Below are 24,153 nucleotides of genomic sequence, written 5' to 3' on the forward strand. Positions count from 1 at the left end.
TATAATAAATTTTTTATTAAGTAAAAGGGCTGGCCTAGCTATAAAAATTTATAAAAATTATTTTTTAATTTTAAGTATATATAAAAAGCCCTAATAAATTATAAAAAACTAGCTATAATAATACTAATTTACTACTAGTTTAAAAAAAAAAGTAATAACCTTATTAAGTTAAATACCTTTTTTTTTTTACTAGATTTTAAGGTTTAATAAACTACTAATATTATTAAAAAATTATTAAATTATTACTTAATTACTACTAGTTACCTATAACTTTAAAAAGGGGTATAAAATTTTTTATTTTATAAAATTTTAAAATTATACCTAAGGCTATAAGTAAAGTAATTACCTTTTTTATTTTTTATAGGGTTTTAAGATTTAATAAACTATAATTAAAATACCACCAGCTTGGTACTAAAACTTATTTTAAATTATAATTTAAAATAAAGAACTATATTTATATTAAAGTTAAAGTATTAAAAAAAAAATAATAATTAACTATATAGCAAGGCTATAATAAAAAACTATTATTTAATATTAAAAGCAAAAGCAGGGGCCTTTTTAAGTATTTTTTTATACCTAGTATTTTTTAAAAAAAAAGGCGTGACGGGCTTGTTTTTTAAAAAAAAGATATTAGTAAACTAGTAGCTATTCTAGCTATTATTAAAATAGGCTAAAGGCTATTTAATAGTAAGTTAAAAAAATTAAATAAGCTTTTAAATAGCTAAAGCTAATACTTTTATTATATGAATCTTAAGGCTTATTTTTTATTATAGGTTTTTATTATTAATTTAACCTAATAATTAAACATGTTTTAATAATAAATATATTTATTATGGTTACTAAGGTTTATTTATTATAAAAAAATAATATTTTTTTTTATATGAAATAGCAGGGGGAGGCAAGTATTCTTATTATAAATATAATAAAAGTAATTATACCCGGGGGCTAAATAAATATAATTATTAAAATTATTAATTAACTTATTATTTTTATATACCTAAATATACTTTATATACTATAAATAAATTTATTTTTTATTAGCTAATATTTATATTAAAGCTATTTTACTAGCAGACTAATTAAAAATAGGGTGTATTTATAAAAAAAAAGGCTAAAGGCTAAAAAAAAAAGCTTAAAAAGGTAGTAATATAAAACCTATAATAAAAATATTAATAATAATAATAGCTAGCATAATATAAAATAAAGTAAAAAAAAATAAGCTAAAAAACACGGGGGTTATAATTAAATAATAAGGTAATTATTATAAAATTAAAAGTTAATATATTTAATAAAGCGCTAGCAAAGCGCCACTAGTTAATAATTATTAAAATAAAAAAAACTTATTAAATTATTACCTATAACCTTATTATATATTTTAAAGGTATTTATTAAATATAAATTATACTAATTATTACTATTATTATTGCCGCCCAAGAACTAATTAAAATTAAAGTTTTTAAACTTAAAAAAAATAAGTATAAAAAAAAGATTAAAAATGCTAAGGGCTTTTAAAGTTAATAAAAATATTATATTAAAGGGGTTTTATAACTATACTATAGTAAAAGTATAAAAGGTAAAGGTAAAAATATTTTAAATTATTATAATTATAGTAAGGCACTTTTTTTTTACTTGCTAGAAAGCTAGGGCAGCGCCTAAAAAAACTTTTTTTTTAATTATAATAAAAAAAGGTAATTTTTTGCTAGTAAAAAATTTATAAAATTATAAACTATACTATAATTTATACTTTTATACTAGGTATTATTAAAGCGCCACCTTTTTTTTTAATTATAAATAAATATTATATTTTATTTAAAGCGCTATAAATAATAAAAATAAGATACTAAATTTAATATATTAAATAATACTTTAATAAAGTTAAAAATAGTAATAATAAAGCTATGTTTAGTATTAATATTAATAATAATAATAGTATTTTATTATTATTTTTTTTTAATTTAGCGGCGGGTTGCGGATAACCTTTTAATTAAAAAAAAAATTATTAAGGCTAATATTTTTTTATTTAATATTATTAAAACTAATTTATTATTAATTTAAAATTAATACCTTAGGTAACTTAAGCTTTAGCCTTAGGCTACTAAGGCTTAATATACTTTACTATTATATTAAGTTATATAATTTAATTAAGTTATTAATATTTAAGGTTTTAGCTATTAGTTAGGTAAGGCTAGGGTAGGCCCTAAGTATAAGCTAAAGTAAAAATCTATATATAAAGTATTTAAATTTATATTTACTTTTTAGTTAAAAATAGCTTAAGCATAGCTTAAAGGTTTATAAAGGTGGCCTTAAAGCTAGCCTTTTTTCTAAATTTTTAAGTAACTTTTTTAATATTATTTAATAGGGTTTAAAATACTTTATTTTTATTAGTTAGATTCCTTTATTAATATCTTTATTATTAGTAAAGATCTTTAAGACTTGTCGGTCTTACAATTTTTTATAAAAAATTATATATAAATTAAAGTACCTATATTTACAAAGCTATTTAAAGGTTTATCCACGTGGTGTTAGGCTAGGAATAAGGCTATTAATATATTAAAAAGTTATTAAAATACAGGTATTTTGTTTTTTATAAAAAACTATATATAAATTAAAGTACCTATATTTATAAAACTATTTAAAGGTTTATCCGCGTGGTGTTAGGCTAGGAATAAAACTATTAACATGTTAAAAAGCTATTAAAGTATAGGTACTTTGTTTTTTATAGGAAACTATATATAAATTAATATACCTATATTTATAAAGCTATTTAAAGATCTATCCACGTGGTATTAGGCTAGAAATAAGGCTATTAATATATTAAAAAGCTATTAAAGTATAGGTACTTTATTTTTTATAAAAAACTATATATAAATTAAAGTACCTATATTTATAAAAATAAGTAGCTATATAATAAAACTAAGTAAGTCATGGTATATTTAATTTTCTGCCGGTAGAACCTAAGCAAAGGCACACTATTAAGTTTAAAATGGAGTTTTTTCCCAAGTGGCTAAACAGGCCTCCGTACGCGGGCCCGAAAATCTCTTCCGACAACACCCAACCCCTTACCTACCGGTACAGTAACACTGCCAACCGCTATCCAAATGGCCCAAGCTCAAACCCCAGGCTTCTCCCCGCTAAAGTCCCTCGTGGCATATACATCCCAAACCGCCGGCCTCGAAAAAACCCTGCGTCTCATCCAGGCCACCTCGCAAGTCATCGGCGTGACAACAGCCAACAAGACCCTCGCGACGCAATGTCTCACGGCCCGTGACCAGCTAGCCCTAAGTACCCTACCCTGCCTACCCTACTCTGCACCCATTGATAGCAATGGCACTGACAGCACAGCCCGGCGCTACTTCCGCCTCCTCGACTTCTACGCGTGCTTCGAGCGCGTGCACGCCCTCATCACCAACCCCTCGTCCAGCTCGACAATCCCCTCCGCCATGGAGCTGGCGCAGTATACCTTCCTGGGCCTGTATCTGTTCCTCGAGGACTTCACGATCGTGCGCTTCCCTCCCCACCAGTTCGCGCAATGATCCTTGTTGACGCCCGCAGCTGCACGACATGAACGTCGCCCGCGTCGACTGGCACCACGCGCTCATGACCGAAGCCAACAAGTTCTGGTTCTACGCGCTCGCGCTCTCGGTTCTGCGGTGTACATGGGAACTCTTATCCCCCCAGGCCCCGGATACGCCCAAGACCACTGGCGGTGAAAAGAGCGACCCCAAGACCACGGCGAAGCAGACCAGGGCGCCTAAATGGCCGCTCGTCAAGCGGATTATCATTGACGGGTGCGATCTGACTCTGCCCGGTTCGTTTTTGGGCTGGACGCCCGTGACGCCGCTGCAGATTGGGCTGGGGATGGTGGTGAGTACGGTGTTCGCGGGGCACAATGTTTGGGCGGCGCAGGGGTAGAGGCCGATGGGAACGTCGGGCCGTCCACTGCTGCGTTATGGCGGTTGGAAGACTATCCGGAGGTCGTAATGCCGCTGGGCTAAGGACAGGTTTTGAGAAGTAGATGGTCTAGAGAAGAGATAGAAGCTGATGTGGTCGATGGAAATGGAAAGAGATGAAATGGAACGCAGAGACATCATATCTTAATGGCTGTGACCCCGGACTAGGAATGCAGTCTTCTTGTAAAGCTGACCATGAAGTAAAGCCCTATATACACAGTGCAGTGCAGTGCAATCCAACACCCAAACCCCCCTCCCCCTACCATCCCATCCATCCCATCCCTCCTTCAAAAAAAGAATCACAACCCCTCATTAACCCCCCTATACTCCCCCGCCCTGCGCCCCAGCGCATCCGCCCACCCAAAGACCGCCTCATAATCACGACAAACATGCACAACGCCCTCGCCCGAACTCCCGCCCACGAAATCCGTCGGCTCGAAGGTCGTGTCCGACGCACACAGAACCCCCTGGCGCAGATAATTAATGCAGTGCGTGATGTGGTCGTTCACGACACGCCCTTGCTCATCGTACTGCGTGTGCGCGGCGTGTGCGGCCACTTTCTCCCCGCGCAGAACGCCGTGGTACATCTTGTGCATCATCCACAGGCAGTGTAGGGAGTGGTACATGCTTATCCCCCACTGGTTGTCGATTACGCGCGGGAGCGCGAGGTTTTCGGGCGGGTATTCGGATGGGTGCAGGAGGATGCCGCCGCGGCCGCCTGGTACACACTTGTCAGAATCTGGCTAGGTATGGGAGCTGGTAGGGTTGTTGGAAAGGTGGAGGGGACGTATGGTACTCACGCGGCATCAGGGAGCTCCAGGCCTGTTCGACCTCTGGGTGGGAGGATGGGTCGGCCATGAAGGTTTCGTTGTCGGTGAAGGACATGTGTTTTGTTTTGAGGGGGATGATGCCTTTCATTCCAGCGTTAGCCATATCAACCTTCAGGGCTGCATACTAGGTATTTGCTGGATGAGATGGTGTCTCACGGTCTGAAAAGAGCAATTCCCGACTAAGAGCCGCCTCGGCCATTTTCCATCCGAGCAGGACGCCCAGACTGAGCAGGAGGGGAATTGCCAGGACAGCGAGAAAGACGTACACACGCCGGGTTGTCCGGGCGCCTCGGGCTAAATGCTGGGCTCTCTTCTCTGAAATGAGACCGTTTGGGCTGGGGTGGCTGGACCAGGAGAGCCGGCGGCTGTCGTCGTCGCTGCTGATGGGTTCGGCGAGGGGCCGGTATTCGGATTTCGACTCGAACATTGTTGACAGCGAGGGGATGTGGAGCTTCATTTTGAGGGACGAGGGTCGGCGAGGCCGAATTATCCGTATAAGTCGAGCAGATGGAATGGGCCGAGATGGTGGGACCTAGGCTCCTAAGTACGTAGACGAGAGGCGCCTTAAGCTACAGATCAATAGCACAGCAAACAGCATGGAAACGATCGATCCCCTTATTTTAGGGAAGACGGCAGCTGTGGCGAGCCGAGCAACAAAGACACATTGCCGAAGTCTTCAGGATACATCCTAGCGAAGCCAAGGGGGAACGCAGTCTTCAGTTGGTTTTGATCGTGAGGAGGCTGATAATGCCGTTATTGAGATACCTGATCCAATGGCCTACTATATGGGCCATGCGCCTCTGCAGCTCCAACCGTGGACCAGCGGGCGACCTAGGGCTCGATTGGCAGACACGAACAAAGAACATGGGCCAAATGCCGCGTGCCACAAAAGTCGGCAACAGTCTACCCAGATATGGCATCAATAGGACATTCGACATCATCTATTGTCAATTGAATAGAGCAGAGACCTGCTGCATCTGCCGACCGCACCCCTGCTCTGAGTGGGTTACCTAATTCTCCGAACCTGGGGGAGATCACTTGCAAGTTACACCACCTCCACTGATCCATGCATTATTCCTCTTTGTGCTGGTGGGAGCTATGCGACAGGTATTTGCTATCCCTGAAAGTCGGTAACTGTGTTTGGACACGGTAGGTGGCTTGTGAGTATACGGTTTGAAACATAGGGATGCTAGATAGGTCAGAGTGGAGTGGCTGGACAGCTGGACTCTTCTCAATTCTTGGAATCAATGACATAGGCCAACCAGCCACTGGGGAGGTCATTCCATCACCTCATAGGGCGCAAGGCTTCGATAGAAATAGCAGGAGACTCGACACTGCCACCACTCGACTTAACCTACCTAACCCAACCCTAGGTAGGCACCCGTGGGCCCGCTAGATCGTTCAATGTAGCAAAGCTCCAACACCAAGCAACACGCAAACCACTTGATTCTTCCCTCCGTAATCCCTTTCTGTTATAACATAGGTCAACAAACCGTGACCCTCGTCCCCAAACTCCCCAACCGCGGAAGCGCAGTCGAAAGATCCACGACGTGCCTAACATCCTCCTCAACCGTCTCAAACAGCCGCAGCTCCGGCGCGCCAGGACGAAACAGTACCGCCAGCACCCAGTAAAGCTCTGCATACGCCAGGCTGCGCGCATAATGTCAGCATCACCGTTCGAAGGGGACGGAATCACATACTTCAACCCCAAGCAGCCCCTCGAGCCGCGCGAGAACGCCACCCAGTTGCGGTGCAGGCGCGGGTCCACGGCATCGCCGAGCCAGCGCTCCGGGACGAAGCTGAACGGATCGGCATAGACTTCGGGGTCGCTGTGCATGCTGTATGCGCCCATGCCGACCGGCGCGCCGGCGGGTATCGTCCACTCCTTATATTGCAGGGGTGTGCTGAAGACGCGAGGGAGGCGGCGCATGACGCCGTAGCTTAGTCTGTTCTTTCGCTGTTAAGTCCCACTTCCACTATAGGAACTAGAGGGATATGACATATACGGATACGGGGCTACGCACCGGAGTCCCTCGCGCACAACGGCGTACAGATACGGAAGCCTCTCGAGCTCCTGCCAGGTCGGCAGCTTACCGTCAGGAAACCCGGCCATCACGGGCGTCAGCTCCTCGCGCAGCCGGTCGCGCATGGCGCGGTTGGCCAGGGGATAATAGCAGATTAGGTTGAGCGTGCGTACTGTGGTGATGGTGCCGGCGCCAAAGATGGCTATCGCTTCGCGGGCCAGGCGCTCAGTGCTGCGCTCAGGCGCGGGGAGGCCGCTTGTGGGGGATAGGACGGAGCGGAAGACTGACGTGTCGCGGGGCGTACCGGCGGTGTCTTTATCGCCTGAATCCTGGTTTTGGCTCTGGCTCTGGCTCTGGATAATCATGTCTCGTTTGACGTCGGTAATGTGGTTGGTCGTGTGCTGGCGTGCGTGCGCATGTCCGTGTCAGCTGTGGGCTGGGAATTTCCCTTTATGATACTTATAGAACTCAAGGATATGATGGCAACAAGGGGACAGGTGACGTTAGAGAGGAATAGAGCAAGGAAGTCCACTAATGCCGCACCTGAAGGAAGAGCTTGGAGGCAGCCGCACCCGGCATCAACCGCAATAGTAAAGCAGTTGGAAAGAGTGTCAGGATGCCGAGCAGCAGCGGGAAATGCATGAAGAGACCGAGGTGCTTGACGCCATTCGTGATGATATCGTCCCTGCCCCCACGGCTCCGTTAACATTCATTTATTCTCTCGTCTACGATCTTTCCCGCGCTCGTGGAGAGCCCTTCAGCAACAAATGAAACAGAACAGAACAAAACAAAATACGGACCACTCCTTGCCAAACTCGGGCCTCTCCAGCATCGCGGGCCGCGTCTGGGTGCAGATTTCCGTAATGATATCGGCCACAAAAGCCGCAAATACATGGTCCATCCGAATGACATGGCCGGAGCCACTGTAGCTCTTCAGCCGGGCGTTGATCATTTTAGCGTCGTCGATGATCGCAGACTCAATGCGGTCAATGCCCAGGCGTGAGAAGAAGGGATCGAGTGGTTTGCGGCGGTGCCGGTGCAGTTCATGGCTCCGGGTCGCGACGTGCGAGCCTGCAAAGAGCATGTTAGTTCCTTGAATTCCCGTACGCGGTATAATAGCTTGCCGTCAATGCCAACTCCCGCTATCTGTAGTGTCCACTTCTCCGCGGGCCGGGTGTTGTAGATTTGGTTGTAGAAGTCTGCGTCGTCGATTACGATCTCGTGCGGGTTGATGCGGACGATGGGGCCTGTCGTGTCCCATTACTACTCATCAGCCCAGTCCCTGCGTTTGAGACTGGTATAGTCCATACCGTATTGCTTGTGCATTTCTTCCACCTTGTAAACGAACGTGCCGATCCGGATAACATCGTAGTAGAACTCATACCAGCCCGTCGCAGCCGCGAGTTTCGGGCCCGGGAAACGTGCTAGAGGGTGGAGGGTGATGCGATAGATGGCAAGGATGACACCGTAAAGGGCGGTTCCAGCGGCCAGATACGCTACCAGCATCAATATCTCCATTTTCCACAGTACAACACAAGAAATATTATGGGAAATTGGCGAAGGAGGTGCTACTCGCGGACGGAAGGATCACAAGGGGCTGTACTATCCTCAGGGGGACGACACCGTGGCTGATTATATTTCAATCCGTAAACGGGGTATTTGCTCTTGGACTCGAAGAATTAATGCATTCAGTTTCACACCGTGACACAGGGAAGGATGCCGCTGCGTGAGCTGCAGCTCAAGGGCCACACAGAATGTCAGAACGATGGCCTATTGGCCGGCTTGGGATGTTGCGTATTCCAATGTTAGATAGCTCCATGCAAGGCCGGAGCTTCCCGATGGCCCCTCTACCCCCATAGACGCTGGTGCGCACGGACGAGTTCCTTGACTTGGCCGGGAAAGCAAAAGCAAACGAGGCATCCGTTTTTGAAACCGGGCCGCAGTAGGATAGGGCCGAGCCAAGATGGGCATCTGCTATGACCTATAAATAAGGCTCCAGCGGGGAGGATGTGCTTACCAGCTAGCCCAGTCTGTAGCGTTTGAGAAAAAATACTGTCAAACTAGCTTCTCTCGTCACGCCCGTGGAAAAGCGAAGCTGGCCCCAGAGCCCTTTCGGCGGCTGGATGGATCATTGTATGGCGATCTATATTCTCTAAGTCAATTTGAACAATGGACAAGGTAGCCAGAACGAGGGGAAATAATACAAAGAAACAGTGAAGCATGAGTTCAAGATTACTGTACCAAAAGGGAACTGACAGTCAGTTTCCAGGTTTCTCGCCTACACAACCGGCGATGGGTTATTGAACTGAAGGAGGTTGCTTGCATCCCATTCCCTCTTCAGCTCCAGAAGACGGGGCAGCTTTTCTTCGCCGTACATGCCCTGCAACCCCTTGTCCAGTTCATTTGGCTCGATAGCAGATCAGGTTCTCGGGCTGCAGTGCTGATGTATTGAGTCGTCTGCTGATGGTCCCCGTTCGAGACTATTTCGCAGCAAAGTGTCAGTTGGCAGTGGGGTTGAAGGTTGAAGGCCAACTTACCATTGATTAGTCCACCTAGACGGGCAACTCGAGCAACAGTCCATCATTGAGTGAAGAGACTGCGAGCCGGGTCCAAGCGTTGATTCGGTAACGCAGACAGCAAGGAAGATGCATCAACGAGACTTGACTGGTAGAAAGTGCGAATACAACCCTGGAGGTAGGGACCCGCGCACGTAGGTCCTTCATAGAAGCAGGCGTGAGCAGTCCTCCTTGTATCACGGCGTATGATGTCGGAGCTTGCAGAGTCTCTACTCTCTAGAAGTAGCCAGAGAAGGAGCTGCTACCTCGAAGCTAGTCACGTGCGCCGGCGTTCGGTTGATGCCGGCTCCGCTCCCCATTCCTCTCCAAGGTTCCGGCTTCTGCTCTGCCACTTGACTACTGGGTAGGATCATCGACTTGTGATCATTATGGAGCCCACCGTGCGCTCATTTATTCCGTATGGAAAAGCATGTGCCACCTGTGCTAGCGCCAAATGCCGTTGCGTTCCACGGGGTAATGGTGGCCGCTGTGAAAGGTGAGGGAGCAACCCTGCGTAGGAATGATGCCCATGGGGAGTTTTCTGACCCTGCCGTGGCTTTCAGATGTCATCGCTTAGACAAACAGTGCCATGTCCTTCCTGGCCGCCGAAAACCGAGGCCATTATCCAAGACTGCCCAGCTAGAGAGGAAAATGGATGGACTGATGACACTACTAGCCTCCAACGCCGGCCGCTCCGACCCGTCAACGCCGGTCCGAGTACAGACCGACGAGCATCTACCGGAGGCAACTGGGATCGACACGGAAATGGGCACAGAAGAGGAGAACCTGGAAGCAGACGAAGAGACTCTGCATGCATTTCGTACTCAACGGCTCCAATTCCTGCCGCTGATATACATTCCCATCACAGCAACGGCCCAGGATCTGAAACGAGAAGCACTCTTCCTTTGGCGGTGCATTTATGCGGTGGAAAGTAAGGATACGACGCGTCAGGCAGCTTTGTGCGTAGGCATCCGGGAGCTGGCAGGAAAGCGGCTGTTGCTTGACTGCGACAAATCTCTGGATATATTGCAAGGAGTATTGGTCTATCTCGCTTGGTATATTCTCCTCGCATGTACCGTTTTGGAAAAGCTTCCTTTTCCGGTGCTCACCTACTACAACTAGGATCACGTTTCAAAGCCAGCCGCAAAAGTCATCGCTCTGCGTCTATGCCCAAATGGCGATTGCGCTGGTCTTCGAGTTGGGTCTCAACAAGCCAGCACCTCCGGACCTCAATCAGACGATATCCAACAGCAATGCTGTGGGACACATGCCGGGTCTGAAAGCTTCAATTTCGACGATGCGAACAATGAACGAGCGGCGAGCGGTATTGGGCTGCTTTGTGCTGACTTCAATGTAAGCCGCTATATCAGAAAGAGGGTCGTCCATATCGTAACAATCTCCCCCCAGAATCGCACAGTTTTTAGGCAGAATGGATCCGCTGCGATGGACTCCACATATGAAGGAATGTCTCGATATCCTAGCTCACAGTGAAGAATCGCCCGGCGATGCGGTACTGGCCCAGATTACCCGCACACGACTTGTTGCGGATCAGATTCTCCAAGGCCCTTGGGATGACGGCCTATATGGCCTCTCTCCATCGAGCACCCGGGCCGCTTTTCATTCCAAGGCGCTCGAGTCACGGTTGAAAACAAACAAAGCCGACATCCCCGCGCAACTGGGCGACAATAGTACGTGATCTCTTGGTGGCCCAGAGAGCAGAAACTCACTGCTTTAGAACCTATTCTCTTCCATATATATGATACCGAAATCAGCCTCTATGAAGCTGCTTTAGTCAAACCCCCTGCAGACGAAGAGATGAGCACCCTTCGACTGGATCATCTGTACTCCTGTCTCCACGTTGTAAAACAATTTTTTGACCTCTTCTCCGCGATTAATCCGGTTGAATACACGGCTCTGGCACTTCCTCACCTTGCACAGTTATCGCATTGCTTCGTGACGCTCTTTCGCTTGTCAACGTTTGACTACCCGGGGTGGAACAAGGCAGCAGTGAAAAACACAGTAGACATCCTTGTCGTCGCAGACCAGATCTCCACCTCCCTGAGTCAGGTGGCCGCCACAGTTGGGATACACAGCGACGGCGCAAATAGTGATCCCTACAGCAAGCTGGGGATGATCTTGCAGAAGCTGCGGACTGAGTGGGCGGTACGACTACCGGGATGGTCGGGAGCAAGAGTCGACCCGGGCTCGGACGATCTGTTCCTGCCGAGCATGGAGATGGATGATTTGGACAGCTTCATGAACTGGTCAGGGATGTTATGGATGGCGGAAGGGACTGGTCAGGGGTTTGCGGCATAAATGACCATGATATATTGATTGAGCTTAAGCAATATCGCGTTTCTGTCTTTATGCCATTTGTCTATCTTGATGGGTGTTTTGGGATAGTTCATACGTCGGTCCTTTACATCTTGATTAGTTGGAAGAAACGACAGTTCATCGTGGCCGGCCGTTCGCCTGTCTGGACCCCGGCATTGGCGAAACAGGAACGGCGTTCGGGAACGGACGGCAACCAACGCCGTCCGTCAACTGCTATACTTAAACCACTCCAGTTGATCCGATCTCAATTACATCGGCAAGCTTCGACCATTACTGATTCAAGAACCACACAAAGGACCATAAATAACACTGTCAACATGGGCAAGCTCAACCAACCGCAGCCCAGTCCACTCAATTCCGACTCAACTCCGCTGGGCCATGATCTGCGCACAGATGAGAACAAGAATGAACACGAACCAGAGTGGGTGCATGGAATATCACTGGTCATGGTAATCTCAGGCATTACCCTGGTAGTGTTCCTAATGCTGTTGGATATGTCAATTGTGTCGACGGTATGCATTGCCCACTTTCATTCTGAAATATCAGGACTAGTCATTACTGACATGAGCTGGCACCTCAGGCAATCCCTGAAATCACCGCTCAATTCAGCTCGCTCGACGATGTTGCGTGGTATGGAAGTGCGTATACAATCTCTAGGTACGGGATTCAGTGTGACGCAGTACAGTCCACTGGACTATAATATGAATGAAATCTAGGGCTAACAAAATCATACTACAGTGCTGCACTCCAGCCCCTAACCGGAAAGTTCTACACCTACTTCTCATCAAAGTGGACTTTCCTCTCTTTTTTCGGTGTATTTGAAATAGGCTCTCTCATCTGCGGAGTCGCAGGCTCATCCAGTATGCTTATTGTCGGCCGCGCGGTAGCTGGGATGGGCTCGTCGGGCATGCTGAATGGGGCGCTGAATATCCTGGCCGGTGCAGTGCCGATCGAGAAGCGGCCAGCAATGATTGGGATTATAATGGGAGGTATGTGCCATCCATCTGGAGTATCCTCCTGACCATGTCCTGGAAGGCTAACTGCTCACATTGTAGTCGGTCAGTTAGGGCTGGTAGGGGGACCACTTATTGGCGGTGCCTTTACGACCTACTCGAGTTGGCGATGGTGTAAGGATCCCAGCCCAGCTGAAGGAATTCTTTCCTTTGCCGAACCCATTACTAATGCGTTACACTCAGGCTTCTACATGAACCTCCCCATTGGTGCATTAGTGGGCGCCCTACTCCTTTTCACGCGCATCCCGGACCAAAGACCCAAACAGCCCCCGCGAGAAGTATTTCGTACAGGCATTCTGCTGCGAAAACTCGACTTGTTTGGGTTTGTGCTGTTTTCTCCGGCCTCAATAATGCTCCTTTTGGCCCTCCAATACGGCGGTAATGGCAGTTACCCGTGGGACAGTGCAACTGTCATTGGACTATTCTGCGGATCCGCTGCAACCTTTGTCCTCTTCGCTCTCTGGGAACGGCATATGGGCGTTGATGCGATGGTCCCCGGCCATCTAATAGGCGACCGCATCATCTTGTGTGCCAGTCTGCTCTCGATGATGATCTTCGGTTTCACGATGACCCTTTCCTACTACCTTCCCATCTACTTCCAGTCCGTGAGGGATGATTCAGCCCTCATCAGCGGCGTCAACCTGCTGCCCAATATACTGTGCCAACTGGTTATGGCTGTGGTATCGGGGTTATTAAGTGAGTTGTCCCCTTTCACCATTCGTTCTCGAGCAACCGAAGTCAAGTCAATCTAATAAGCTTGCACATATAGCCTCGAAGCTGGGCTACTATGCTCCATGGGCTGTCTTAGGAGCCATGCTAAACGCCGTGGGTAATGGCCTCCTCTCGACTCTATCTCCCAGCACGTCAGTGCCCGCCTGGGCCGGCTACCAAGCACTAGTAGGCCTCGGCCGGGGCGCCATCTCGCAAGTGGTGAGTTCGCGATAACCCCTTCCTTTTCCCTCCGCTCTTCAAAATCTATAACAAGACTAACACACACAAGCCCATGATCGCCATCCAAAACGCCCCAGCCGCCAAAGCCGACGACATCTCCACGGCAATGGCAATAATGACCTGCGCCCAGACATTCGGCGGCGCAATCTTCCTGGCCGTTGGGGAGGTGATTTTTGCACAGGCTCTGAGGGCAAAGATCCCCGGGTATGCGCCCTCTGTGGACGTCGAGGCCGTCATTGAGGCTGGGGCCACGGGGTTCCGGGATGTGGTGACGGCGCAGGAGCTGCGCGGTGTTTTGATGGCTTATGCGGGGAGTATAGACCGGGTGTTTTATTTGAATGTGGCGCTGTCGTGTGTGCAGTTTGTGCTTTCTTGGGGGGTTGGATGGCGGAGTGTGAAGAGGAAGGGCGACGAGGGGGGAGCGGGGGAGGTTGAGAAGCAAAAGCAGAATGAAGAGGTATAGGGAGGGAACGAGTGGGCATCGAAACTCTTGGTTAGAGTGAGGATAGGTTGGTTCGGTCTTCACCTTTGAGCAATTGACTTGATGCTAAGCAGGGGATAGACCGGAATTCTGAATAGATTGGATTTTCAGGGAATCGCACCTAACTAAGGCGCCAAAGCGACTGCTGCCACTACTGTCAGACTTGGAATAAATGATTCCTCCACATTTGTGCAGCTTCATCACCTCCACACATAAGCCAAGATTGTCGGTTCCGATATACCTCCCAGCTGTACCTAGGCTGGCCCAATTGCCTAGCAAAACAAGGTGGCGACATCAGGTAGCGATTCAGATTCCTAGTCCTAGAGCAGATTAAACATCACACCCATCTTCAAATACCTCAGCCATCTACTGATATAGAGGCGGCGTGGGTTTGTTTGCTGGACGGTGCATGCCAAGTGTGCACCACAGTGATTGACCGACATATTAACGCTGTCAGTCCTACTGCTATCAAGATACAAGTATGTTCTACCTAGATAAGTACCATATAGTCAAGCAAGTATGATTCAGTCGACCATTGCCAGCCGCTGGCGTGGTCCTCCCAAGCCCATTTTTCACACGCCTTTACCATCAAGAGGAAGAGTATTCATCCTCTCCAGCCCACAATCTGCAACGGGCTGTAAAAGCCACGCCGGTGTTAGAGGAATTGCTTGGGCGTCCTAGAGAGCTTCAGAGATCTGCACGTTCATACTGTGCCGAGAGCCGAGCTCCAACAATGTTATTCCTGCACGGTGAAAGACAGTTGACACGGCACTTGGTCTGCATTTCAAAGAGTACTTCTTGCAGGAGTCATGAAAATATTTCACACATTCTTATGAGCAGAGTCCTCTTCTACTGCTCTATCATTCAACCGTGATAAAGGAAGAAGCGCGATCTTGAGCGACAGCTTGGTTGAAGTGCCAACATCTGGCCCTCGAAGTGCCTCGCCTAGACGTCTAAACGTAGGCTTGCTCCGACGCGAAACCGACACGATTGAATCCCAGAGCTTGCCCAGGAGATAGAAGTGATATATAACCCCGTAGAGTAGAGACGCCGTTATGACGAGTGCCACGGCAGCTGTGAGAATCATCCAGCCTACGACTGCGTGGCTCGGAATGCCGTTCATGCTAAAGATACTGACGGCCAGCCCAGCCGGGAGGAAGAACATGGTGACGTAGGTGAATAGGGTGATATTCTCTGCTTGTCGTAGGGATTTCTTGGACCGGATCGCTTCTTGTGCGCTCGTGACCCGGCCAAGAAGGAACTCGATGTGGATTTCCTTGGCCCGCACATCGCGAACGTGGCCCTCAAGAACGACTCGTCGCTGCTTTATTGGCTTTCTGTATTTTTGCTCGTCGCTTCGAGTCCACCGCGGCCGTTCTCTGCCCTGAGAGCTCTCGCGCACGTTCCACTGGTCTATAACTTCTCGCAGACTGATCAGGTTCTTCTTCAGAAGTAGCAGGACCCTCTCGCATTCTCTTAGGTTCTCGGGGCTTCGGTCTTCAAGGTTGTCGTATGCGTCCTCATAAGCCGAGTTCTGCTTCGAGGTTGGCTTGCTTTCGACCTCATCGAGGACCTCTTCAGTGCTAGTACAGGCCTTCTGGAGTATGCGACTGAGAAGAATAAGTTCAAGTACCTTTCTCTGCTGCCAATCGTCGCTTTCCCTATATACGGAGCGCGTATCGTAGTCCATATCGTTGCCAATATCGTTGTCGATATAATGGCACGTCCAGTACCTGTCAAAGAAGTCCCCGACTATGCGGAACCCACTGAATGTACTAGTGAGGCAAATCGAGCAGCCCGAGGGCTTGAGCTTCCCAAACATCGCTGTTACCTGACCGGGGGCTTTCTGGCCGCTTTCCCATTTGTGGAAGAACTGTAAATACACCTCGGTAACCCAAAGATTGAGCGCCACTGCCGTATCGTCGTATAGATATGGCTTGGATTTCCCTTGGCGATCGAAGAATTGAGCCAGGTTCAGTCTTTCGGACTCCGGTGATGTGATGCAGCAAATCATGGCTCTGACCGGATCGATAGACCTCAGATAGATGAACCGTTTCTTTGCCTGCAATGCATGACGCGGCTTCTCAAGGCAGTCCCACAAGTCCTTGAAGCTCCGGGTTTCAAGTTTTGTGGTCTTCGGAAGCCCTCCTCTTTTGTGCTGCTTGCCACTTTTGCGAACGTCTTCGACGAAGGTATACCGTTCTCGAAGCTTGAATTCATTCTCCATTTGCTTGACAATGTTGCCAGGGTTGCTGTGCTTGCTTCCTAGGAGGAGCTGCCCATTCTTTATGATCGATTCAGCTTCACTCAATTTAGGCGGTTCAAAATCGAGAAAGTCCGGATACTTATAAAGCCATTCCTCTGGTACGTCAACAATGTTGCTGAGATCAACCAGTTTGCCGTGAGGGTTTTGCCGCTTTAGACTCCTCTGAACCAGCACTGCTACACGTTCTGCATGGACGGCAGGGTCATCTGTCTCTGAGATGATGGCCCTCCCAATTACCTTCGGTAGGTCGGTAGATTTCTTCTTGGAGAGCGATCCGTACTGCTCACTGGCAGAAGCATCGCCTGTGGAGTCATCCGTACTCAGTTCCTCCAACGGGTTTCCATGGTGAGCAGCGCTAGAGACCAAAAGCAAGATATACGGTATTTCAAACCCACAATGGAAATAGAAGTCGCGATAGAGCTCTCTATCGAATAGATCTGGCTCCTTTGTGGCCGGATTCAAACTGCCGGGATACAGACCATTCTCAGAAGAGGAGTTCTGAATGATCGCCATGGCGTGGGAAGCCATGTCATCTGGTTCAAAGTCACGATCCAGCTGATGGTTTGAATGGGCCATGAGAAGAGCCAAAGCGTAACGTAGCGGATTGTCCCATCCAGACTCATCGATTCCTTCTTCATCATGCTGTATCTGCGCTTTGACGAGCTGTTCGAACAGATAGGATTGGTCCTTCGAAATAAAACCCCATGTTTGTCCATAATATAGCACCGTATCCCTAGAATGGAAGAGGAAGCGTGTTTCTCGAGCCGTCCGAGCGACGCTGAGCATTCGTTTCTTAAGGACGTCATTTTCAAGTGTGAAGCGTCGTATGTTTTGCTTCCTCATATCTTCCACCGTAAAGTCCAGCGCCTGGATTGACGAAGGCCGTCGCCTACCCAAGGTTGGGAATAGGGCTGTTACATCCCTTAGGAACTTGTCCAAAACGCCTGTAGGGGAAGGCTCCGATGCTTTAAGAGTCATCTGTTGCCGCGAAGTCTCTATCTCCTGTTGGGTCTTTTCCTTTTCTTCCTGCACTCTTCGAATCAATTCCTGGATATCGTGCAGGGCTTTCCAGATCCAAGCATGGTCGCTTAGACGGTAGACCGGGATGTCCGATAGATCTTGCAAATGTTCCCAAGTGGGCGAGAGCCGGTTCCTTGTGAGACGAAGGTGTTTGACCCACTCCTCAATGAAGCGTGGCAACCAACGGCAAACAAAGATCAACTCCTCCCGATCCGTGAACACCCTCAGGTACTCGGTAGCCTTGAGGATCTGGTAAGGCATATTGGTAGGATTGTCATGGGGCAAAGAAGCGTCGAGGCTGTTGGAGATTCTCCTTCCGTCGGCCCAGAGGTTAGAGGAAAGAGCGGCCCTGGGCCTAAGGCGAGATACCCATTCCAGATGGCCCCTGCAAGTCGCATGGATGCGCCGCTGCGAGTCTTGAGCCTGATCGTACTCACTTCCACGCATGGCTCGCTGTTTGTACAATCCGGCTTGCTGGTGCATATTCAGCATGAACATGAATGCAAAGCTGGCGCCAAGGCGTCAGTAAAATATCCTGAGTGGTGTATGATGGTTAAACTTACTAGCTGCCCGATATGCACACTCGATGATCGCTGAAGTCTCCGCATGTAAGGCTGATAACACACGGAGAGGAAACCTCTTCTACAAGGTTGGGTGGCTCCCTTGGTGCGTTCCCTCGATGTTTTCGTGGCTCGTCTACTTTGCGTATCTCGAACGTATACGAGTTTGTCTCCTGGAGGGAGTATCTGTCCCCCTCCGGCGTGTCTAGAATGATCCGAGGACCCTCATCGTTCCCATCGGATCCCCATACTCCGGACGCAGCATCATCTATTTCTCGATCATTCGGGGGCTCGTCGGCTTCTCTTAGCTCGAGCCTATCTGAGTCTGGACCCTGGACTGAGTAACTATTCCCCTCGGGCGTTTCTAGAGTTAGCTGAGGACCCTCATTGTGCTCGGCGAACCCCGGTTTTGAGGGAGCGACATCATCATCCACAGAGTTTAAAGGGGTTTTCGATTCTTGATGCATGTGGTCGGGGATTATATGGATGCTGCAGACGCCCAATATATGCTCAAGGTTGCGACGGAGAGACCAACGCGCGTGCGCTTGTTTAGCACGCGGCCACTCCCAGTTGGTGATTTGCGCCGGGATCGCATGAAATAGTCGTTTCACTTCATTGACCGATATGATGAAATTGTCCCATCGCTTACCTGTGGCTCGGCATTGGATCTTAAAAACGGTGACGTATTCCACTGTGCTTTTGGACGCCATATCATGTTTTACTTGTTGCTTAGAATCGCCCTTCAGCTCTTGCGCAACACGGTTCTTGAAAAGACCCACGACGACATATAGTGGTGGGCCAGTTGCAGTTGGCGGACATTTTGGCACAAAAACAAGACTACAGTCATGAGGTCCGCGCAAGCACTCACTGGAGAGGACAAGCTCGCTCGATGTATAATCGAGATCTCGCAGGACGAGTCTCGGATTGAACTCCAAACTTAGCACTTGCGGCAACGGAGTCTCGTTAGTGATGCGCATGCGCTGCACCACCATATGATTGCGGCACAGGAGATCTACCTTGAAGGCAAGAGCATTGTTGATAGTATATTCAATCCGCGGCCACTTGTCACCCAAGAATGTCAAGGATGGGGGTGTTGAGTCTTCTACAGGATGCTCCCCGTTGATCCGTTCGACTCGCATCCCAAACCCTTCGCCAGGCAATTGTGCCCTGCTAACCAGGTCGTCGGCGCGAGCAACCATGCAATATGGGGGCAGCGCTTGGGCTTCGTCCAGTGCGATCATGTTGGAACCCAAGCCCGGTTGTTCAACGTGTTGACTAATCCGAAGGATAGATCCGAATGCGCCGCTCGTGGCGGTGATTGTTCCATCTCCAAACGATACGTACGGCGCATGTCGCCGGGGTGCATTCGTTCGATCTTGAGGATCCGGGCGCGCCTCGTGCTCTTCTGGTCCACTCGACGGTGGTGGTGGAACTGCAAGCTCGGTTAGGGCAACCATCCATATCTATCCTCAGCCATCTTCGATATGTAAACTCACGAATCAGAGCCCTCTGAAACGCCGGATCGGAGAACCTGGGTAATCCGTCGAACTGGAGCTCCGGCATGGTATGTCGATTTTGGATTAGACGCGATGCACTTTCCTCCAGGTGAGAGGGGCAAGGCTCTGATAAATGACTGCAGTTCGGCTCAGCCGCGTGTGGCACCCCCCCAAAAGGCGTTGTTCATCCTTCGACCCCTGCTAGTGCAGTGTTTTGTAGCGAACAGTGGATGCGATTGGTTGTAGACCCTCGGGTAGGTAGACCGGACTGTGGTAGACGCATGCTTGCTTTTTGCAGCACTTAAGCGCCGGAGATATAGCCTTCCAGGTCGGTAAGGGTAGCCGCCATTTATCATTCGATGTGCCGCGATCATTATCTGTCAGGCTCTCCATAGTGAAATGCACATAAAGAGGACTTCGCTAGAGTTGGTATTGAGTGAGAGGAGGGGCCATCAAGCTGGTGAAGCTGACCGATCGGGGTAGAGCCGTGGCTATTCTTGGTCCGGTAACAACGATTATTGCGTTATTGTCGCCGCTCGTGGCCTCAGCTTTGCTTGCAGTAACTAAGACCAGGATTTTCAAGAGACGATTCAGTGGTAAGTACGGAGTACGGAGTATTGATGGCTTGTTGACGATGAGATTGAAAGTGGGAGGCAGCAAGCTGCGCTCGGACCTCAAACCCGGGGAGGACAGCACGTGACCACAGCATCTCCTCTTGTAGAAGACAGCCATCTCTTCTCTCGTCTCTCCCATACTCCTGTGCTTACTTTTACACCCGTGCAACTCAGACACGTCAAAACCGAAGGTAACCAGAACAGCGGAGCCGAAAGTACCTCTACCGAAACAAACAGTAACCGGGACGGTCCAACACAATATACAACCTCCCCTGTTTGCCTAAACGGCGCGGTAGGAGAGGGTATCGCCAACAAGACCATGGCTTTCTACCACTGGCTATATCTTTCCCCGAGGCCGCAGTTCATTGATAAACTCGTTCGGATCCTCGCGATTTCGCCGCCAGAGTATCGGACCGCTGCGAAGAAAGCACCACGAAGCCGGCAGTGTCTTCTAACCAAAGCTTGAGCATCGAGATGCGGGCAAAGTACACACGATACTTGGTCTTGAAGATTATCTGAAGCACGCTTGAGTGCTAGCCTCTTCTGAGGTGCGCTCGATGCCAAAGCATACCTGTAGGTCAAGACAAGGACGACTTCAGCTCACAGTTCGATCTAACTTGCGCCATAGAGAAGATATGCTCAGCGAGTACGACTTCTTGATCCAGGACGGGCCAAGGCAAGAGTCAACGCCATTCTCTTGTCAGCAATCGCATAGAGGACGCGCGAGAAGTCCGGTCAACATGAAGCTGTTAACAATGCACAAGATGCGGACACTTACGCGCCACTGCACTTCCAATGCCGCGCCGCAAATTCCACGGCAAGGTGAGATATTTGTCTGCCTGTTTCTTCAATTAATCTGACTGATTCGAGTTGGCATGGCACTACCTGTACTTCAACAGTCATGGCCACGAGGAACAAATTATCTCCCAAATGCACAATATCATATACCATGCTGCTAAGCTTTTTTAGGTCCGACCAAATCTATCAAGAGCTTTTGAGACGACGGCAATGATCAATCTAATGGGTAGGGATCTCGGAGATAAGGGGTGGTCTATGATGGGTGATTGGATATAGTTCGTATTCGTATTCGGCATTGGGCCACTAACTGACCATCAACAGAAGTTCGTATTTCTGGATTGCCCGTGCTTGAAGATCTGTTTGCTGATTGAACCCAGATAGACCCAGGTAGACGCGAGACAAGACGCATCACGAGCCTCAGCAAACTTCTACGGAGTACTTCGCATGTCTCCGCTTTCAGGGCTGCTCAGATCAGGCGCTAGTTGGCTGAGTACGTATCTCCATGACGACGCTATACCCACTCTGAGCCGGCTTTGCGAGATAATTCGTTTAGCGTCAGTGCTTGATGCTTTTATTTCCGACTATTCCCACGACACGAACACCACATACGCAATTCATGTCGTCTCAGCCCTGTGCCGAAAAAGCCGGGCCTTGCGCTCCTCGGAGTTTTATCATGTCGCTTCTGCCTCTATTCTGCGAGAATTTCTTAGCCCTGCGGCAGAGATTTTGCTAAAAATGGTCCGTCGCTTTATCTGGGAATGCTGGACTGCTGCACTACTCGCATCAACGGCGAGGGGAGACTATGTGTCGACCAACTACGATAGCTACAACGATGGGAATCTCGGTCATCGCCCTCATCTGGAGTTTCAAACAAGCAGCGAATACGCACCTCTTCTCCAAGTGAACATCTGGAAACCCGACGCAATCTCGCAGACAGGCTCGCATATCTTCCTCCGCCACGATGGCAACAACTCTTCACCACTCTCCTCTCCACTGATACTAGACGCGCACGATCTGAGCGCCGTGTACATGAACCGGACGTTTAACAATGTCTTTGGCACCCGGGTACAGGAGAATTTTGGCAAGAAGTATCTGACCTTCTGGGCGGGCGATAAGGGTAACGGGATAGGCGATGGGTATGGCCTTGCGTACGATGACACTTACCGGCTAGTCTACAAGATCTCGGCGCAAAATATAAACGTGCATGCCGACCTACATGAGTTTGCGTTTACGGGAAATGGAACGGCGCTGGTTACAGGCGTTAACCACATCCGTGTGCGTGGAAATGTTTTGAGCGAGAAGCACGGATGGAACTATGTCTTGCCCGACGACCTTGAGCTTGACATTCTTGACGGAGTCTTCCAGGAGATCGATCTCGAGACAAACGAGGTGCTCTTTGACTGGCGGGCGTTGGATCACGTCAATCCGCTGGACTCATTTGAGCCAATGGGAAGTGGTTGGGATGCATACCATATCAACAGTATCCAGAAGGTATTGTTCTCACTCCTCAACTAACTCGAACGAAGGAGACAATCTGACATCCCCAGACCCAAGCAGGAAACTACATCATCTCCATCCGTCACACTCACTCTATCTACCTCATCGACGGCCGCACCGGCAGCATAATCTGGACCCTCGGCGGCCGACGCAACAACTTCATCGAACAGCCAGTTTCAACTTCAATCAAACCATCCCTCCTCACAATGTCCTGGCAACACCACGCGCGCTTCGTCCCCGGCACAAACGAAACCCAACTAACCTTCTTCGACAACCACGCCAAAATCACAACCCACGGCGAGTGCAGCACAAACTGCTCGCGCGGGCTACACATCGCCATCAACACAACCGCCACGCCGCCAAACGCGCAATTATTGCAGCAATTCACGCACCCGGCGAACCTACAGGCTCAAAGTCAAGGGAGCGTGCAGCCGCTTGATCCGTCATCATCAGATCTAGGAAACGTCTTCATTGGCTGGGGGCGATGTCCAACATTTACAGAGCACAGCGCGTCCGGGGAGACGGTGCTGGATGTACAGTTCTCGCCGTGGCATAGCGACGATATCCCCGATGCGCTGGATAACTACCGAGCGTATAAGATGGATTGGGTGGCGTCGCCGTGGTGGGATCCTGCTATTGCAGTGAGGAAGGATACCAATGGGACGCTGGCCGCGTATGTGAGCTGGAATGGGGCGACGGAGGTGCGCAGCTGGACTATTCGCGGCTCGGATGAGAACGGCGTTACCAAAGAAGACGGCAAGAGTGTGTTGCTGGCGACGTCGAGGCGAGCGGGGTTCGAAACCAGGTTGACCATCTCTCCTGATGAATACAAGACCGACTATCGGTATATCTGGGCTGAAGCGCTCAATGCAAGCGGGAATATCCTCCGATCAAGCAAAGTCGTGGACCTGGATGCGGCGGATCTACCAAACGATTCCCATTCCGCAGCGGTATACGCGGACCTCGGACTTTCGTCAACCTTCTCACTCTCAGATACCATAGCAAAATCCAACAACGCCACAACCTCCGCGAGCTACAATACCACCGCCGCTGGCCAATCCGCACCCCAAGGCCACGTGCGCGGCTTATCAAAGGCAGCAGCAGCATTGCTAGGCACCGGGGCTAGCGTCCTGGCGCTGACGATCGTATCCGCCCTCGTGGTTTACATCCGCCGCCGGCGACGCCAGCAGCAGCGGGATGGCGGCTATGACAGCTTACCGCTGAAAGCATCTGATTTCGAGTTGGGGTCTGATGTGGACGAGGATGAGGATCGCCGGGACGATGATGCTGCCGCTGACGGGGTGACCAAGTGCCCGAGGGCTGGCGAGGAGGATAAGCAGGCTTTGCTTTCCAAACCGGGTTGATGATTGACCAGTGAATTCGCTTTGCCCTTAGGAGACAAATCTCGTTACCGATAAATATGAACCCGTAATCAACTTTTCTTATACCTGGTCTACCCGTTCTTCCTTGTACATGCAAGGTCACTCCATTGAACCCATACGCGCGATTAGACCCCTCGCAGAAACAAGATAGCATCCCCCGTAAAACATGCTGGGTTGGCGTTAAACAGCTTAACTGCATGTTCAACCAGGTACGCCGCAAGATCGTAGACATCTTCATGCGCATGTCCTGTTGGCTGCTGTAATATTCTCCTCTTTTGGATTTCTCTGGAGGGACTTGAGCAATAATAGTCACCACTATACTATTGCTTGACTCACTCACGCTTATTTTCAAGTATTAAGGGCTCCATACAAATTCTCGCCT

At 48.9% G+C, this 24,153-nt stretch overlaps 7 protein-coding genes across 7 annotated transcripts; 4 read left to right on the forward strand and 3 right to left on the reverse strand.

Moving 5' to 3' along the window:
* Positions 1-3,098: 3,098 nt before the first annotated feature.
* DSM5745_09544 (PEX11 domain protein) lies at positions 3,099-3,912 on the forward strand (the record flags this gene model as incomplete). The annotated part of the gene is made up of 2 exons (XM_026751560.1): positions 3,099-3,500; positions 3,553-3,912. The coding sequence occupies 2 exons, from the start codon at positions 3,099-3,101 to the stop codon at positions 3,910-3,912; spliced, it is 762 nt and encodes a 253-aa protein (XP_026599908.1).
* Positions 3,913-6,264: 2,352 nt separating this feature from the next.
* DSM5745_09545 (cytochrome P450) lies at positions 6,265-7,169 on the reverse strand (the record flags this gene model as incomplete). The annotated part of the gene is made up of 3 exons (XM_026751561.1): positions 6,265-6,430; positions 6,481-6,726; positions 6,805-7,169. The coding sequence occupies 3 exons, from the start codon at positions 7,167-7,169 to the stop codon at positions 6,265-6,267; spliced, it is 777 nt and encodes a 258-aa protein (XP_026599909.1).
* A 583-nt stretch (positions 7,170-7,752) lies between these two features.
* Positions 7,753-8,322, reverse strand: DSM5745_09546 (uncharacterized protein; the record flags this gene model as incomplete). The annotated part of the gene is made up of 2 exons (XM_026751562.1): positions 7,753-8,051; positions 8,115-8,322. The coding sequence occupies 2 exons, from the start codon at positions 8,320-8,322 to the stop codon at positions 7,753-7,755; spliced, it is 507 nt and encodes a 168-aa protein (XP_026599910.1).
* Positions 8,323-10,010: 1,688 nt separating this feature from the next.
* On the forward strand, positions 10,011-11,675 carry DSM5745_09547 (uncharacterized protein; the record flags this gene model as incomplete). The annotated part of the gene is made up of 4 exons (XM_026751563.1): positions 10,011-10,318; positions 10,482-10,712; positions 10,767-11,047; positions 11,095-11,675. 4 exons carry the CDS (start codon positions 10,011-10,013, stop codon positions 11,673-11,675), a joined length of 1,401 nt encoding a protein of 466 aa, XP_026599911.1.
* A 335-nt stretch (positions 11,676-12,010) lies between these two features.
* Positions 12,011-14,120, forward strand: DSM5745_09548 (MDR family MFS transporter; the record flags this gene model as incomplete). The annotated part of the gene is made up of 6 exons (XM_026751564.1): positions 12,011-12,205; positions 12,274-12,350; positions 12,432-12,682; positions 12,749-13,402; positions 13,476-13,636; positions 13,707-14,120. 6 exons carry the CDS (start codon positions 12,011-12,013, stop codon positions 14,118-14,120), a joined length of 1,752 nt encoding a protein of 583 aa, XP_026599912.1.
* Positions 14,121-14,958: 838 nt separating this feature from the next.
* Positions 14,959-19,547, reverse strand: DSM5745_09549 (uncharacterized protein; the record flags this gene model as incomplete). Its single annotated transcript, XM_026751565.1, has 3 exons — positions 14,959-17,932; positions 17,988-19,416; positions 19,481-19,547. 3 exons carry the CDS (start codon positions 19,545-19,547, stop codon positions 14,959-14,961), a joined length of 4,470 nt encoding a protein of 1,489 aa, XP_026599913.1.
* A 2,080-nt stretch (positions 19,548-21,627) lies between these two features.
* DSM5745_09550 (uncharacterized protein) lies at positions 21,628-23,753 on the forward strand (the record flags this gene model as incomplete). The annotated part of the gene is made up of 2 exons (XM_026751566.1): positions 21,628-22,383; positions 22,440-23,753. 2 exons carry the CDS (start codon positions 21,628-21,630, stop codon positions 23,751-23,753), a joined length of 2,070 nt encoding a protein of 689 aa, XP_026599914.1.
* Between the last annotated feature and the right edge of the window lie 400 nt (positions 23,754-24,153).

This window comes from Aspergillus mulundensis (assembly GCF_003369625.1).
Source record: "Aspergillus mulundensis strain DSM 5745 chromosome Unknown scaffold_12, whole genome shotgun sequence".
NCBI classification, from domain to species: Eukaryota; Fungi; Ascomycota; class Eurotiomycetes; order Eurotiales; family Aspergillaceae; genus Aspergillus; species Aspergillus mulundensis.